The following is a 17,947-nucleotide window of genomic DNA, read 5'->3' as shown; positions in this document are numbered from 1 at the left end:
TCCCAGACTTCCCTCCCTGGGTTACCCTGGAAGATCACTGTGATTCAAACTCCTTGAATCTTAAAACAGAGAGGAAAATTCACTTTCTCCCCTTCTTCTCTCTCCCCCTTCCAGAATCTCCCTGAGAGAGAAAGTAATCCTAACACAGAGAGAAAATTAACCTTTCTCTCCCCCTTCCCTCCTTTCTCCCCACCAATTCCCTGGTGTATCCAGACCCAGTCCCCTGGGATCTCACCAGAATAAAAAAACAATCAGGTTCTTAAACAAGAAAAGCTTTTAATTAAAGAAAGAAAAACAGTAAAAATTATCTTTGTAAATTTAAGATGGAATATGTTACAAGGTCTTTCAGCTACAGACACTGGGAATACCCTCCCAGCCTAAGTATACAAGTACAAATTAAAATCCTTTCAGCAAAATACAAATCTGAACTCCTTCCAGCCAAATACACATTTGCAAATAAAGAAAACAAACATAAGCCTAACTCGCCTTATCACCTAGTACTTACTATTTTAAATCTATAAGAACCTGTATCAGGGAGATTGGAGAGAAACCTGGCTGCACATCTGGTCACTCTCAGAACCCAGAGAGAACAACCACCAAAATCTAACAGCACACACAAAAACTTCTCTCCCTCAAGATTTGAAAGTATCCTGTCCCCTGACTGGTCCTCTGGTCAGGTGACAGCCAGGCTCACTGATCTTGTTAACCCTTTACAGGAAAAAGAGTTAAGAAGTACTTCTATTCTATTAACTCTTACTTATCTGTTTATGACAGGTTGCCTAAGGCATACATTAGCAAGAATTTGGCCCACTGTGTAGAAAGGATTTTACTCGTATTAGCGATCAAATGGAAAATTAATATGTCTAATTAATAGGTAAAAAGTCCTGCCATTTCTGTGATATGGCCTTTTACCATGGCTTATATTAAAGTTTGGAAAATGAGAAAGAGGGTAATGAATGTTGAAAGGGGAAATATGTTTCCTTTCTCTATTCATATGTTACAGTGCTCTTTGCGTTTTAACTTCCTGTTATTTTCTTTTCTATACAATATGATAAATACCACTTTACACCTATATAATACTTATATATCATACTTTTGCCCAATGAACCCAAAACAATTCACATTGTTACACACCTCTTATGAAAAGGGTACATTGATGTATAAAAGAATGGACAGGAATGGACTTTGCGGAGACTCGAGCACTGACACACAATCGAGGTGGAGACAATTGGTTGATTGCTCATCAGTGATGATGCCACAATGCAGTTATTGGAGTGATGATGAAGATGATAACACTGATGTACAGAGGGTCTGTACAAGTTGCTCAACGTCAGTGGCAGAGCTTTAAACATCCAAATTTTAATAGTGCAAGAGCCATGTAAATAAATAGATTCTAATACATATGGGCCTGGTCTACACTACATGTTTAAACCGAATTTAGCAGCGTTAAACCGATTTAACCCTGCACCCTTCCACACAACGAGGCCCTCAATATCGATATAAAGGGCTCTTTAAACCGGTTTCTGTACTCCTCTCTGACGAGAGGAGTAGCGCTGAAATCGGTATTGCCATGTCGGATTAGGGTTAGTGTGGCCGCAAATCGACGGTATTGGCCTCCGGGCGGTATCCCACAGCGCACCACTGTGACTGCTCTGGAAAGCAATCTGAACTCGGATGCACTGGCCAGGTAAACAGGAAAAGCCCCACGAACTTTGAATTTCATTTCCTGTTTGCCCAGCGTGGAGTTCTAATCAGCACGGGTGGCGATGTAGTCCCAAATCCAAAAGAGCTCCAGCATGGACTGAACAGGAGATACTGGATCTCATCGCTGTATGGAGAGACAAATCTGTTCTATCAGAGCTCCATTCCAGAAGACGAAATGCCAAAGCATTTGAAAAAATCTCCAGGCTACGATAGACAGAGGCCAGAGCAGGGACTCAGCACAGTGCTGCGTGACAAGCGTAACGGAAAGCCAAAGAATCAAATGGACTCTTATGGAAGGAGGGAAGGGGGACTGAGGACTCCAGCTATCCCACAGTCCCCGAAAAGCATTTGCATTCTTAGCTGAGCTCTCAATGCCTGAAGGGTCAAAAATATTGTCGCCAGTAGTTCAGGAAATACGTTGTCAATTTACCCCCCCACCCCCCCTCAAAGAAAAAGGAAAAAAATAATTTCTCGCCACTTTTCAATGTCACCGTATGTCTACTGGATGCTGCTGGTAGACGGGGCGCTGCAGTGCTAAACAGCAGCATCCTCTCCCCTCTCTTCCCTGGTGGCAGATGGTACAAAATGCTGGGTAACCGTCCTCATCATAGCAGCTGGAGCCTGAGCTCCATCAGCCCCCTCCCCCCTTTCGTGTCTAAAGAAAAGATTCTGTACTCCCTGGACTATCATGGCAGTGGGAGGCTGCGTTCCTCTCTCCTCCCCTCTTCAGTGCCCTGCCAGGACTATCATAGCAGCTGGAGGCTGCCTCCTCTCACTTTATCTCGCTAAAAAGTCAGTGTTTCTTATTCTTGCATTCTTTATTACTTCATCACACAAATGGGAGGACACTGCCACGGCAGCCCAGGAGGGGAGTGGGAGGAGGGAAGCAATGGGTGGGGTTGTTGCGGAGGCACCCCCTAGAATGGCATGCAGCTCATCATTTCTGCGGGATCTCTGGGGCTCTGACCCAGAGCAGCTGTGCTCTCTGGCTCTTTAGTAGACTTGCCCCATATTCTAGGCAGGACTGACTCTATTTTTAGACAAAACATAAAGAAGGGAATGACCTGGAGAGTCATTCCCATTTTTGTCCATGTGCCCCCGGCCGACCTCAGCGAGGCCAGTCAGGAGCACCATGACAGCAGCTGACGGTACAAAATGCTTGATAATCGTCATCACCAATTTCCAATTGCAAACGGTACAAAATGATTGAAAACCGTCATCTCATCGCCAATTTACAATGGCAGACAGTACAATAGGGATGGTAACTATCTCTGCTATCTTGCAAAGGCAAATGAATGCTGCTGTGTAGAGCAGCAGTATCGCCTCTGTCAGCAGCATCCAGTACACATATGGTGACAGTGACAAAAGGCAAAACAGGCTCCATGGCTGCCATGCTATGACGTCTGCCAGGGCAATCGAGGGAAAAAGGACGTGAAATGATTGTCTGCCATTGCTTTCACGGAGGAAGGATTGAGTGATGACATTTACCCAGAATCATCTGCGACACTGTTTTTGCCCCATCATGCTCCCAACCCAGATTTCCAATGGGCGGGAGAGACTGCGGGAACTATGGGATAACTACCCACAGCGCAACGCTCCAGAAATCGATGCTAGCCTCGGTACATGGACGCACCGCCGAATTAATGTGCTTAGTGTGGTCACGTGCACTCGACTTTATACAATCTGTTTTACAAAACCGGTTCATGTAAAATCGGAATAATCTCGTAGCGCAGACATACCCATGGTTTAGGTTGGGAGCAAAAACTGTTGTTGATCAGTTTCTTATATCCCCTCATCCACTGTATTTCCTTAGCTTCCTCCAGATCACTCTAAGACTCTCCTTAAAATTGTCTAACTACCCATTTTTTTTCTAGCTTCCCCGTTTCATCAGCTGTCCTTTCAAATCTGCACTGCTTCATCCTTCATTTCATCTGCTCCTGTTACCGCCTGCTGAATGCATGAGGGACATAACAAACGGAATCCGTTACCAGGCTAAAATAGCAGGGCCCTAACAGAACTATTTCTACTGCTAAAGGTACTGTTGTCAGACACTAACAAGGGCTTGATATTATGAGCAGTTGCCATTCCATGCAACACTCTTTTCTGAGGACCACTATTCTTACAACTTCATTTCTTCACCCTTTTTGTCCACACCAGTGGCTAATGAAATAAAATGAAAAGAACATCCCGTCCACCTCCATATATAATCTTATGTCATTTTACTTCAAGAAGAATCATTACCACGCAGCTGCACATCAAACTATATGCCTTCAGCTCTTCAGTATGAAAACATAAACTGAAACACAGCCACTTGACTTGTCTATTAATGCTCATGTGACCACTGCACACAAGATTCTTAAGAGTGTAAAATGAAAACTCAACTATCATGCAAGATCTTGCTACTCTTTATTGTCTTCTTTGACTCCCTATTGGCATGGCTGGGAAAAAAGCTAGCGTCACACAAAAAATTCTTTGGTAAGAAGTCTATTATTTTAAAAATAAAATGCTATGATAGGCCCATAGATTTAGACTAGTAAATTCTGAGTAGGAAAGAAAAAGTTCACAAGGTTCCACCCTTGAATCATTCTAAATGTCATATTTTAATAGGATTAAAGGGTTTCCAAACTTTATTGAGCTCACTGCATAATGGAAATAGAAAGGGGTTTAGTAGAGGCAAAATTGTGAGTGTAAGGCCTAAAGTAAATGTCAAGAGTCTAGGTAACAGAAAGATGCCTGCAGCAAATGCATGTCTGTAAAAGTGCCCCCTCACACACACAGTATAATTTTAGTTAAGTATTTGTAATGGGTATATAAAAGATGGCTTTAGCTCTCAATTAAACCACACTAACAGAACAGATTTTGTCCCTTATTTGTTTTGAACCACATATAAAACAGTGGTACATTTACTTTGGAAAATGGTTGCCAACATGATGAAAAAGACCTACAAGTTCTCCACTTGCTTGCCCTTAAACATATAGTCTCATCTTTTCTCATCTTAAAACCAAAGTCTGCCCTCAATTACACTGGTGTAAATCAGAGTAACTGCATTGGCCTCAGGCAGCTTCGCTCAATTTACAGCATTGCAAATGAAAACAGAATTTGGATACTCTTGTCTTTTCTGCTTTACTGCCACCATAAATTTCTCTTTTTGGAAGACTTATTTCCTTGCCATTGCGGTAAATCTTACCTGCTGACACAAAACAGATGACTCTGAACAACTTGTTTGATGTGGTAAACAAAAGCAAAATATGTGCCAAACCATCTGAATGGGGCAGAAAGAAAGGGAAGAGGAACACTCTGCAAAGGAGTACTCTGAGGAACCTGGAGCCTGCAGCGATTTGGGGAATGGAGTCCATAAATAACCAAGAAGAATATAGTCTAAAAAAAAAAACACAATATACTATGTGGGACTGATTCTGATCTCCCAAGTGGCTCCACTGAAGTCAATGAAGTTATTCCAGTGTAAAGCCAACATCAGAATCATGTGACATATGTACCGTGTAACTATCAGCAGAAGCAAGGAAGTAAATGTAAGGGAAAAAAATTAGGCTGAATACCAGTGAAGTTTTCCTAATGGTGAAGCGAATTTGGAAGCGTCTCCAAGGAAAGCGATTGAAGCCTCATACCTGGGGATATTTTATAACTAAAATAGATACAGCCAGGGCCGCCCAGGGGCGGGGGGGCAAGTGAGGCAATTTGCCCGAGGCCCTGCAGGGGTCCCCACGAGAATGTCAGAGGCTCGCCCCATCCCACGACGCCTCAGCGCGCTGCGTCCAGACGCTGCTCTGGACAGAGCTAAAGTGGTGTGGCTCGGACAGGGCTTGAGCTCCTCCTGCTCAGATCCACGTAATAAGGGGGTGGGGCTGCGAGCTCAGGTCCCGCTGGAGCCACGCTGCAGCAGCACTGTCCAGGGCTGCTCCTGGACGCGGCATGCTGAGGCTCCGGGAGAGGGGAGAGGCAGGGGAAACCAGCATGGTAAGGGGGCCGGGACCAGGGCCAGGGCGGGGGCTGGATAAGAGGCAGTCAGGGGACAGGGAGGGGGCAGAGGTTGGGGGGGATGTCAGGGGATGGTTGGATTGTGGGCGTTCTGGGGGTCTGTCAGGACTCGGGGGGGTGGATAGGGGTCAGGAGATAGGGAGCAGGGAGGGTTCATGGCAGTGGGGTGGTAGTTGGGAGGGACCTAGGGGGATGTTCAGGGGACAAGGAGCAGGATGGGTTGGGGATTCTGAGGGGGGCAGTTGTGGGGCAGGAAGTGGGTGGGGGTCAAATGGGGGCAGGGGCAGGCTGTTTGGGAGGCACAGCCTTCCCTACCCTAAAGCTCATTCAGCAGTTTGAGGCTTGCAGACAGCTATTTAACACAAAGAGCCAAGCTGTTATCTTTTCCCTTAGGGCTACCATCCCTTTCACTTCTCAAATGCCAAATTATAGTCTACAATTTGTCCTGGGCCTCGCAGGGGACCCTATGAGAATATAGTATTCTATAGCAGGAGTAGGCAACCTATGGCACGCGTGCCGAAGGTGGCACTCAAGCTCATTTTCAGTGGCACTCACACTGCCCAGGTCCTGGCCACCAGTCCAGCGGGCTCTGCATTTTAACTTAATTTTAAATGAAGCTTCTTAAATATTTAAAAAAACCTTATTTACTTTATATACAATAGTTTAGTTATATATTATAGACTTACAGAAAGAGACCTTCTAAAAACGTTAAAATGTATTACTGGCACACAAAACCTTAAATTAGAGTGAATAAACGAAGACTCGGCACACCGTTTCTGAAAGGTTGCTGATCCCTGTTCTATAGTATTGCAACTTTTTTTATGGAAGGGGCCCCTGAAATTGCTTTGTACCAGGCCCCATGAATTCTCTGGGTGACCTTGGATAGAGCCCTGCAAAATACACTGTAAATAACAATTCTGCATTTGCTCGGGGATATACCAGGGGTCAAATCCAATGCTCACTGAAGGGGAGTCTTTCCGTTGACTTAAATAGGCACTACATCTGATCCCAGGTGAACAATTGGGCCTTTTCCTCCTGTAATTTCTATAGGCCGAATCACCAGGCTGTGGCGGCTGGAAATGTTATGCCTGCAGAGGTCACATGCTGACAATTTCACTATGGGTAGAGGACTCAGTTGGCTTTTGATATACTGTTGTAGATGTAACATGCCCTTAGTTAAGACAAGGCTCCAATACTTTTTCGTATGGGCAGTGGAGGTGGGGCTGTAGACACACACCAAACATGCCCCCATGAGGAGTGGATGAGAGCTTGACGCTTGCTGAAATTTTTCAGAATTGGAACAATATGTATTGAAATCGCAATATTTTTAGGAAAAAACAACAACAATATTTTGAAGACATTTTTGCAATTTTTTTCCCCATGTTTCCACCAACTCTGTGACTAAACTCAGATACAACATGAATAAAAAACTTACTAAGATTCCATAGGAACCATATTTCTATTTAAAAAAAAAAGGGAGGTCTCTATCACATTTCTGAGCATAATTTTGTGTTGTTTAGTTCTGAGGCCAAGATATGCCCTTTAGAAAACAATATTCCTACTTCCCAGGCACAATGACTAGCCCACAAAATGACTATTTGAAATAATAGTCCAAAATGTCTTCTCTGCATAGAGATCCTGAAATGGAATGGGAAAATGGTACTCCTAAGTAGTAGCCGGGTGTGGCAAAAACATGGTCCAGAGTTCTGAGGGTCAGGCTCATTTTCATTAATACCCAAACTTCTGGTCCCAATAGGCAAATATTCTGCCTTGATCAAACTGATAAACCATATGCCTTTACTCTCGCCCTAACGCTGTTATGTTGCTTTCACAAGTTTTTAAAAAATAATTAAGTCAGAGACTAACAGATTTGTGGTGCCTAAATATTATTTTGATGCTTTAATGCTTGTAGCTTGGGAAACAGGATGCAGCCAATGCAAATAATGAATCAGAGTGGTTAGCTATGCTTCTAAGTACTTCAAGGCATTCTAAGACTTATACACTATATCAAAGTTAGCTTTTAAAAAACCCTTAATCAAATGTGACACTCAATTATATAGGGTACTTCTCTGCATGTCCAGAAAGAAACATAACCATACAGATGAATAGTCAGCAAAGCAGGATATCCTCTCAAGAGGCTGAATGGCTGGAATTTCAGAGTCAGCTTTGAGGGATTTTCCAGGAGTGAAGAAACAAAAGGCCTAATCTCTGGTATGGCAAGAACTGAGTGGGAGAATGAAGTGTAGTTCTTTGCTCCTGCCCACTGTCAATATATCCAGAGCTGGGGCCAAGATCTTTCCCAACATGGTTAAAATATAGATGACAAAGAAAGTGACTAGCATAATATCAGGTCCAAAAGAAGATGAACACAGATTTAAACATAGAGCGCGTTAGAGGGTTGCGTGTTGGGGACTAGGATGGTGTGATTTAGGATAGACTGTTTTTTCCCATCTGTATGCATTCTCCAGTTCCCAGCTATGAAACAAAGAAAACAATAGGGCGAATGCTAATAACAAAAAAATCGTAAAACTGACCAAGTGTAGTGTACCTCAGGAAGGATAACTCAGAGTGCTTCCATGTCTTTGATTACAACAGAGTAATCAATCCAGAATCAAAGCATTGAAATAAAATACATTTCTTCCACCTAAATGCATCACTCTAAGGAGTCAATCACACCCCCTGCATGTGTTCTAGACACCAAGAGGTAATGAAAAAGCCCAGAACTATGCAAGAGGTGTTCCATGCAGAGCAGCTGCAGCAACACTCACATTGAAGATGTTTGACGTTCAGCTTCAAATGCACTGTTATCTTTGTCATCAGCCTGTAAGACCACGAGGCCCTCAGGCTCGAATTCACTATAGACCCAGCCAAAAACAAGCATGAATGAGACGTCAAATGAAAACACGGAATGATGACAAATGCATTGGACAGAGAGCTGGTCTAAACTACTGCTTATGTACATTGCTCAGGGGTGTGAAAACAATATCTCCCTTGTGCAACGTACATCAACTTACAAAGTATCATACTATGTCTGCCACCTCTCACAGAGGTGGAATAATTATGCCAACATGAAAGCGCTCTCCTGTCAGCATAGGATATCTTCACCAGATGTGCCACAGCAGAGGAGCTGCATTGGTGCAGCTGTGCCGATGTAGCACGGTAGTGTAGACTTACCCTCAATATATTGAGAAGCCACTATGCAGTATATGACATACCACTGATACTTAATAGTCCTGGAGCCTTAAAATTTCACGTATTCTGAAGGAAGGGTCTTTTTAACAGGAATACATTGTTATTCAGTGAAATTTAGTTTGCAAGGTAGAATGTTTCCTACATGACTGGCAGAATTTTGAGGCTCCAGGATTGTATATATCTTCCATCAGAAATGCTCAAAGAACTTCACAAACATTAAGTCTTCATTTGTTTAATGTGCTTCAGTTTCTGGTTTCCCAGCTCAAGAAACTTCGTGCCTGGTTTTCAGAGGTGCTGACAATCAGCAGCTCCCACTTTTCTCTGACAAAACTCTGTCCAGATGAACTGAAATGGCACTGGCAATAAAGAAAATTCAAACATCTATCATCTTTCATTTTTGTCTTATAATGTCAAAAATATCTCAGTCCAGAGCACTTCTCAAGCAGTAATAACCAGCTAGATTGACTGGCTAGCCTTATTTGTGGGCCTCTGATTCCTCCTCAGTTGGTCCTTTTGCAACTCATTTGTTAATTCTTAAATATCACATCACATCTATTCAAACAACAGCTCAGCCTTGAAAGAAAATATGAACATACATTTTGGAACACTGATTGTAAAAAGAAAATGCCTCACATGAATTCATTCCAAACACACAACCAATAACTTTGCACAAGTATAATAAATCATGATGTTTATGATTTCACCAGGACCTCCCTGTAGAATTTGAATCTTCTACTATATGGATATATCAGATGGAAATTCTGTCCATATATTACAGTGGATGAAAATTCTATCAATAAATGTTGTTAAGATCTCACTCTATGAATGTTTTATCTCACACTGTTCACGTCCATTCCTATGAGACAAATGGTAATACAAACTCAGGAATGTATTTGTTTATTTTACAGATTACTTGGAAGGTTTGTTTCTTCTGAAGACCAATGAAATATAGTACTGACAGGCAGGTATTCATAGGTAACATATGCATCTTAAAGGTAGGTGAATATAGAAGAACCAAGTAATCATATTTTTCTTCCTTTAAGCCTCTAGTAGTGTTTTGCTTTTTTGCTCAGTGAAAGAAAGAAAGAAAGAAAGAAAGAAAGAAAGAAAGAAAGAAAGAAGGGGGAAAATGAAATAACTGAACAGTTTGCCATGATTAGAGTCAATAACATGCAATGAATACAGTGGAAAGGTACAATAATGGGAATAAAGGAATGTTTCTTGTCTCAAGCACTTACTTCTCACTAAGATCTTCAATACACTGCCCATGGCCTAACATGAAGCTTGGGCTTGACTGACTGCAGGGACTTGCAGGAGCTGATAAAGTGCTTTTGATGCTCTGGGCTGAATGTCTGCGGCTTCTCCTGCGCTCTAACCCCCTTCGTTCATTGGAGCCAAGACTGGCCCTTCTTCTGTCTTTGCGCCCATTGGGTGGGGGATCAGCAGTCTCATCTCCATCCTCATGTCTCAGTGTCATCTGAAAGGAACGAAAGAGGAGACTTTTTACATGTTATCTCTAGATTTCCTACGTTTTCACTTGTTTTAACAATGAATATGTAGCTGCACATCATTCCCAACCATGAAGTCATTGCTCCCAGCATAACTTAACTGACTCTTACTATACTCACCATTACAACAGCTTCTCCTGTTTAGCTGCTACATACTCGTCTTGCTGCTATTCATACACTGGGATTGCATAGACCCCCTCATCTGCAGATCTTTGAGAGCTTTGTAAACATTTAGGCTGGGATTTTCAAAATCTAAGGGAGTTAGATGTCTAGCTCCCATCATATTACAGTGGAACTTGGGCACCTCATTCCCTTATGCCTTTGAAAATCCATGGGAGAAAACCTGGCCCTATTTAACTCAATGGCAAAATTCTTACCAACTTCAAAAGGGACAGGATTTTACCTTGAGTCTTGTGAATTCCCACCCTACCACTGGAGGTAATAATGTACAATCCTAATTTTATAGATGGCGAAACTGAGCCACAGAGCGGTTAAGTGATTTACCAAAGTTCCACAGGAAGTCTGGGACAGATCCATAAATAAAATCCACATCTCTTGAAACTCAGTCTGGCCACTAGATTTTCTACTTTCTAGAAAGTAGTTACACGAGGGCCATGGAGATATTATACATAGCACACTACTTTGGAGCCTCACTAATGTTGCTACAATCTGTTGCCTGATCTTTAAATTATGTATTAAATTATATTGATTACTTAAGAATCCTCAGTTATCACTTTGAGGGTTGCCAGGTTCTTGCCCCAAGATCAGGCCCAGTGTTATTCAATGTGCGCAGTTGCAACACTCACCCTATAGGAACTCTTGTATATTTACAGATATAGTTTAATAATACATTTAGCACAGTCACAAACACCCCAACTTAGTAAGACTGAGAAACTACAGAATGTACATCTGAACATCCATATACTCACACCATCTCCTGTAAAACAACCTGAAACGTTAGCCATCATCTTCCTCATCACCTTCCCCATCATCACCAGTGACCATCATTCTGGCACCTCCCAAGGACTACACCTCCTCCTCCTACTGCCCCTAGGCTGGGATGTCATTTTTACAATATGTTATGCTGATGCCCCTATATTTGATGCATAATCAGTAGGGGATTTTCCCCCTTTTCCTTATTTCTATTTCCTCACCTTACTAATGTTGGAGTGTCTTTTCCCTATAGATTAGCATATCAATGATCTCAACTTATTATCATATACATCCATTAGTTACCATGCCCCTTTTGTGGTTAGGCCCTACCTGGTTATTTTGGTTCTTTCCTAGTTCCAAAGTCTGGTGTGCCTGTTAAGTTTAAAAGGCTATGAACTTGGGAAAGCCTCTATGCCAACCTGCTTTAACGCATCCTCCATGTTAAAGGTTGCAGCCATATATGGATCTTATGCTTTAGCTCATCACCATCTATCTCGGTGAAAGGGTCCCAAACATACGTATGAGAACTCTGCCTTAGCTCAACACACAGGATGTGACCTGCAAGTTCTTTGTGTTACAGCCAAAATATACTCTAATATAGACCTATAAGCCTATTATAATAAAACAAAGAATCAAACTCATAGGAAAATAAGAAACTTATAAGAAAAGATATATAAGCAAGCAGGCTAGCCTTAGATTTATTTACCTATCTGTTATATATGTCAGTTTGTTGTCTAGACACTTCTGTGGTTGAATTATATACCTGTGGTTAGAACTTCCCCTTAAACTCTATTTTCAGCTCCCCAAATACTTGGTGTTTTCCGCTGGGCCGTTTATCTGTGCAAAGTTTATCTGTTTAAAGTTCATACGCCTCAAGGCTTATCCTAACTTGCTGAAGCTAATGTCTTACAGGATACAGGCCTGTAGGTTTCTTGCATTACTGCTGAATATAAGGCAAAGCAGAACATATAATAACCCACTGGGCTACAAATTTCTTCTCAACCAAGAAAGAAATCAACAAATTTGCATGCCAGCTTAATATCTTTATCTGTTTTTACCACCCAGAAAAGTTGAGAAAACCCACTCTTGTCAACCGGTATCATGATGGATTTCAAAAACCAAAGAGGATGTTTCTGGACCTTATTCTCCAATAAGCCACGCAAGTTTTCAGTTGGTGTGAATACATTCAGCGGAGCATTACGGTCTCTATACCTACGTTTTGCCTGAATCATCTAAGACTAGTATCAATCAGGAGTAACTCCACTAAAATCGATGGAGTTACCATGGGGTAAAGCTGGCATAAGAAAGAAGAGAAGCAGGTCCAATGTCTCTGCAGCTGGACTTAGTATTAGAGGTAGTAATTTCATTTCACTGCACCATGACATAAATTCACATGCACTTTATATTACTTTCAGCCTAAAAAAAGCAAAGTCTGAAAAGTGTCTAATCGTTAAGAAACCAAATATCCTATCTTTGCACATAAATATTTCACGGGTGGTGAATGTGGAGTCAGTCATTACCCAATCACTGCAAGTCGGGTAGGAATTGATCCAGTATAAACTCGTAAACAAGGACTCACTGGGCAATCAATTGTGGAGAGAGCTGTGTGTGTGAAGCTGATGCAGGCTGGACATTTTTTTGTGCTCTGAATGCTTTTGCATATGGAAAGAACTTTTACTGACTTAGGGAGTCTGATGTGTAAGTAGCAGTTTGAGAAAGAGTTTTAATTGCAGGCAGAACTGCCTCTAAAGAGGCTAGTAAATGTGCTGTTTCACCTTGACGTATAACCTATATCTAGTATGAAATGCATTTGTACTGCACGTAGTCATGTACCGGAGTAGGTCACATATACGAATGTGTGTAACACTTCCAGCAACCAGATGTTTTTCTTTTAAAATAAAATAGATAACCAAGTTTCACCTAGGTTACATTCTCTCCACCCCCTCCCCCAGCTTTGAAGTTTGCACAAGCTGTAAGATGCATAAAACAGGGCATGTTATGTTACCTCATAAATGTTAAATTGTTCAACTAAGTCCAAGTCTGTTCCTTTCTTGTTCAAGTGTCTCTGTGAAATAGCTTCGATGCCTAGCTCTTCCAGACAGTCCACCACGTCATAGAAAGAGTCCTGATCTGGCAATCCCGACAGCGTCTGAGAATCAACGGTACAACATTGACAATGATTTGTTTTGAAGAGAATTAAAAAAGTTTTACAAGAATTTGTAAGTGGCAGTGTACGTGATTCTGGTTAAACAAGAAACAAAGAGTAGGGCTAGTGAGACACAGCTAGAAAAATAAAACATCAAGTGGAGCAGAGCCTAACAAAAAACTCAGTGAAAATATGTAAAAAAAAGATAATGAGCAAAACAAATCGATGTTACTGATTCCTGAAAAACTACTGAAAATGTGGGTCAATAAATAAATAAATATATGTTTATATACGTACACACACACAGATCCTTCCCTGGTTCTGCTTAACTGCAGAACTAAAAAGCAGCAAATATTAAGGTATTAAGCACAGGAATGAAAGCAGATAGAGAGAAAAAATTAAAAAAAGGTTTATCTGAGCAAGGCAAGCTGGTTTCCTATAGATTCCTGTCTCTTCAGCCTTAAGGAGAAGGGTGATCCACACAGCTGATTGATTCTCAGCCGGCAACAATCATCCCAAGCCATGTGCCTACTGTCTTCAAGTCTTTAAGTAATAGTAGTATTTTTAATGTACAAGTTGATCTAGACAGCAGAAATATCAGTTCCTTCCTTCCTTTTCATTCTTTAAAATCTTACTGAAGGGATGCTTGCTACCTTGTCTAAAGGGGCTTATTAAGAGTTCCAGCATATATAAAGCATTTCTAATTGTGGGACAAACATTTACCATTAAAAGTAGAGAGGTACTTTCATAAACTTGAAAATAAATAATATTTATATAGAAATAATTTACACCACAATAACTTTTAGAACTCCCATTTCTATTTGTTTCTGGGTTTAATACAGAGCTTTTCTTATCACAGTCTAGACCTTTTTTTGCTGGTGAATTCACAATACTACTATTAGCCATACAATGCTACTGTGCAGTGAAGTCATAGTACAGTTTGTATACCAATATGCCCTCCCATCCTAGTATTGAAAATGACAGGTATGTGATGAATCCATTATTATGGCTCAACAGCAGAATGAAGTCGGGGAGAAGATGAACTATTGGAGAGAGATTTGTTTAAACAGAAATGGGCTGATTCTCTTTTGCCCTGTACTTCTGGCAGTCATTTACACCATTGCAAAGTGGGTGTAATGTACTGCTATTTTGATGTGGTAGCATTTTGCACTCAGTTTATGTTGTTGTTAATTACTATACAAGGTGCAGAGCAAGTGAGAATCCGGACCAAATAAGCTTAAAAGCCTAATTCTGCCACTCATGTTGAGTAGCACCTTATTATAAGTACTATGCAAGCCACTTTAGAGCATGGTGTCACCCAATGTGCGTAAGTGTGGCAGAACTGGTCTCTTAGGCTAGGTCTACACACCACTCCTAAAAAAAAAAGTTACGAGGAGGAATGATGGGCTCAGACCTAAAGAAATCAACTGTGGGATGAAAATAAGTCAATATGGGATGAAGTAATAAAGCAAACACTAGGGCTGACAATTCCCAGACAAGATTAAGAGGCATTATCCCCAGAAAGAGGGAACCCAGTATGAAATACACCACAGCATGAAATGGGTATGAAAAAAGACTCCAGGGGACATGTTTTCCTGCTTTAGTGGGAGTTGCATACATATGTGAATCGAGAAATGCCTTTCAGAAGGTTTCTTCTTCTAATGAAGTCAATGGGAGTTTTGTCACTGATTTCAACAGGACCAGGAGTTGGTTTTAAATGAAACATCATGACAACAGTGATGTTACTGGGGGATCTGGCCATATCAGGCTGTTTCCAAGGGCAATTTGAAGCATTAGAAGAGAAGCTACATTACCAAAAAGCATTTACGGTAGCCATGAACAAGAGCTTGAGAAAGTACTATGCAGTAGGAATAAATTCATATTGTGATTTATGACCAGAATTGACGAATTGAAGATACTTGAATGAATATAATGAATTTAACAGGTCAGAATGTTAGTAACACTCTGACCTGTTAAACAAAACCATAAAGCACAATGATATATTGGTTCCTAAACACATTCTGGTTTTCTGTCTTCTTTAAAAGGTCAGTTTTTAAAATCTGACTCATATGATGATTACTTTAGAGGTTAAGAACTTATTTCTAACTAGCTTCTCATTTTTATGGCCTTTTGGTTTTCTTTTGTGAGTGTACAAGCATATTTTAGATAGCATTTGATTTTACAATGGAACAGCTACTTGTAATAAAAACCTTTGAGAGCTATAAACAAGAAAGAAAAACATATGGCATCTTTTCCTTTTCAAACAGAAATCCTTTCATTAGCATTTAGACCTGTTAAATTCATTACACTTGATGCATAGAGAAAAAAATCAAATGTTCTGGAACCATCAAACTGTGTACAAAGCTAGCCTTTGTAACTATGGGGTCTTATTACCATTATGCTTGTTCACTCTGTCCCTATGGTTTGTTACACTCATTTGATGAGTCTTGTTTCTAATTAAATTTTGAGATCTTTGGAGACAGCAACTGCATCTCCCTATGTGATGGCATAACACCTAGCAAAATGGAGTCCTGATCTTGGTTGATGCCGTTACACAAATGATAAATAACAAGAGCTGGTTTTATTCATACTGATAGGTTGGCACAATGATGTGAACTAACCTTCAGAAAGCTGCTCCAGAGTTTACTGATCCAGAAACTGCCATGCCCATCTAGTGCTCACACTACTGTCCCTATCTGTCTCCTGTGCCCCCCAAAATCCCTGCCCCCTACTCCACCCACCACAGACTCTCAAACACCTAGACGCCTCTTTCTAGCTGCTTAAACTTCACACAGTCCCAAAGCACCACAATATTTACCTCATGTGAATATGCTCTCATACCTCCCCCTCTACCCAACTGCTCAGCCTTCCCACCACTTCAGCCAATTAATTTGAAAAGTGACTTAACTTCTCTTTTAGCTACCATAAAGTCTCATTTTCCTCACTAACCTGGAGATCTGGTAGTATTCTAAGGGATGGAAAAGAGAAGATGGAAAGAGAAGACTCAACTCTGAATTTTACAGCTGTTACGTGTTGAGATTAAATAGCATTTGAATATTTATTTTACTTATACAAAGATATATTTAGTGCCGCTCACCATGTCATCTGCTGTTGTTAATGTTATGTTTACAAAAACAGAGTAGAGTGATGGCCAAAGGCACAGTATTAAAACAACAACTAGTGTTCTCTAGATAAGGTTAATCCAGTTTGGCTTTGAGTGGCTTGCACTGTGAATTCTTGGGACAAGACTGGTTTTGCTATATATCTGCCAAATGCCCACAACATCTTTGAGCATTATGTAACTGAAAATAAATGAGTACTAATAGTGCTAACGATATTAATGTATTAAAACAAACCTTGTTAACTAAGGTCATTGCATAAACCAGCAGTTCAGTGTCAACCCCATCTTTTTCCTCTAGGATCTCCATAATGTTGGACCATGGCTTGCCTCCTAAGAGTAAAACAGAAACAGTAGCTCATCATGTAACCTAGAAAAATGAACAGGTTCAGACAATTTGCACCACAGATTCATAATAGCAAATGGTTAGATAAATTGCTAATCAATTAGTTTGTATAGTTCTTTGATGCACCAATATTTACTCCTATATATCCAATGATAATAGTTAGTCCTGCCATGAGTGCAGAGGACTGGACTAGATGACCTCTCAAGGTTTTTTCCAGTTCTATGATATTACATATTAGGATAGGTACCTATATCAAGACAAGTACTGATGACTGAAATAAAGAGGACTGCATTGAATCCCAGTGTATGCTTCCCAGATAAAAAGCATCAATGCAAGAGTGATATATCTTCTGTCCTGATTATTACCTGATTTAATTTAATAACCCCTCCCTACATTCACCCCCCCCCCTTCAAAGGTGGCTCTCTCAGTTTTACACAGTAAAACCCTTTATTTGTTTGGATCATATAAGTACAAAATCAGTGAAAAGCAAGGTGACTTAATAACCTATTGCTCCAAATAAAGTAATTGTATAGGTCTTTAGGAAAATGGCTGGTAGACTCAAGCTAAAGTCTAATGTCTGAGATACTCAGTAAAACCATCACAATAATTTGGCTAAACCTGAGGTGGATACATATACTCAAGAAAGAGCAGAAACTGATCTATCAAGGAAACTGAACCAGATAATGAAGGACCCAAGTTCAGACAGTTGTGTTTGAAATAAATGTGAGGGTCAGGAGAGAAATCAGAAAGCTATGAACTATTTACTTGGAGAGACTAACTCAACTACATGATCAGCAAAGCTGGAAGGCATTCTCCAAACTGCACAGAAATGGTTCAGACCAATCTTCACAGAAATCCACCTCCATAATTCTACCCACAGGATATGGAGTGACAATACACTCATATAATGAAACTGGAGAGATTCTTCATCAGAACCTGTCATTGGATGATCAAGTGAACCCAAAGATAGGATACTGTAGCCTAACAAATAATCCTTTTGTGGT

General features: G+C 40.8%; 1 protein-coding gene across 11 annotated transcripts in view; it reads right to left on the bottom strand.

Annotated features, from left to right (window-relative positions):
- Positions 1-17,947, bottom strand: part of FHOD3 (formin homology 2 domain containing 3) — a 657,808-nt gene that overhangs the window by 179,042 nt on the left and 460,819 nt on the right. For all 11 annotated transcript variants that reach the window (XM_050937644.1, XM_050937645.1, XM_050937647.1 and 8 more), the window contains exons 8-10: positions 16,836-16,930; positions 13,339-13,482; positions 10,131-10,369 (exon numbers count right to left, since the gene is read on the bottom strand). In XM_050937644.1, coding sequence (XP_050793601.1) covers positions 10,131-10,369; positions 13,339-13,482; positions 16,836-16,930 — 478 coding nt within the window. The remainder of the gene's footprint in view (positions 1-10,130; positions 10,370-13,338; positions 13,483-16,835; positions 16,931-17,947) is intronic.

This window comes from Gopherus flavomarginatus, chromosome 2, assembly GCF_025201925.1.
Source record: "Gopherus flavomarginatus isolate rGopFla2 chromosome 2, rGopFla2.mat.asm, whole genome shotgun sequence".
NCBI classification, from domain to species: Eukaryota; Metazoa; Chordata; order Testudines; family Testudinidae; genus Gopherus; species Gopherus flavomarginatus.
This window is presented reverse-complemented; position numbering and strand designations above follow the sequence as displayed.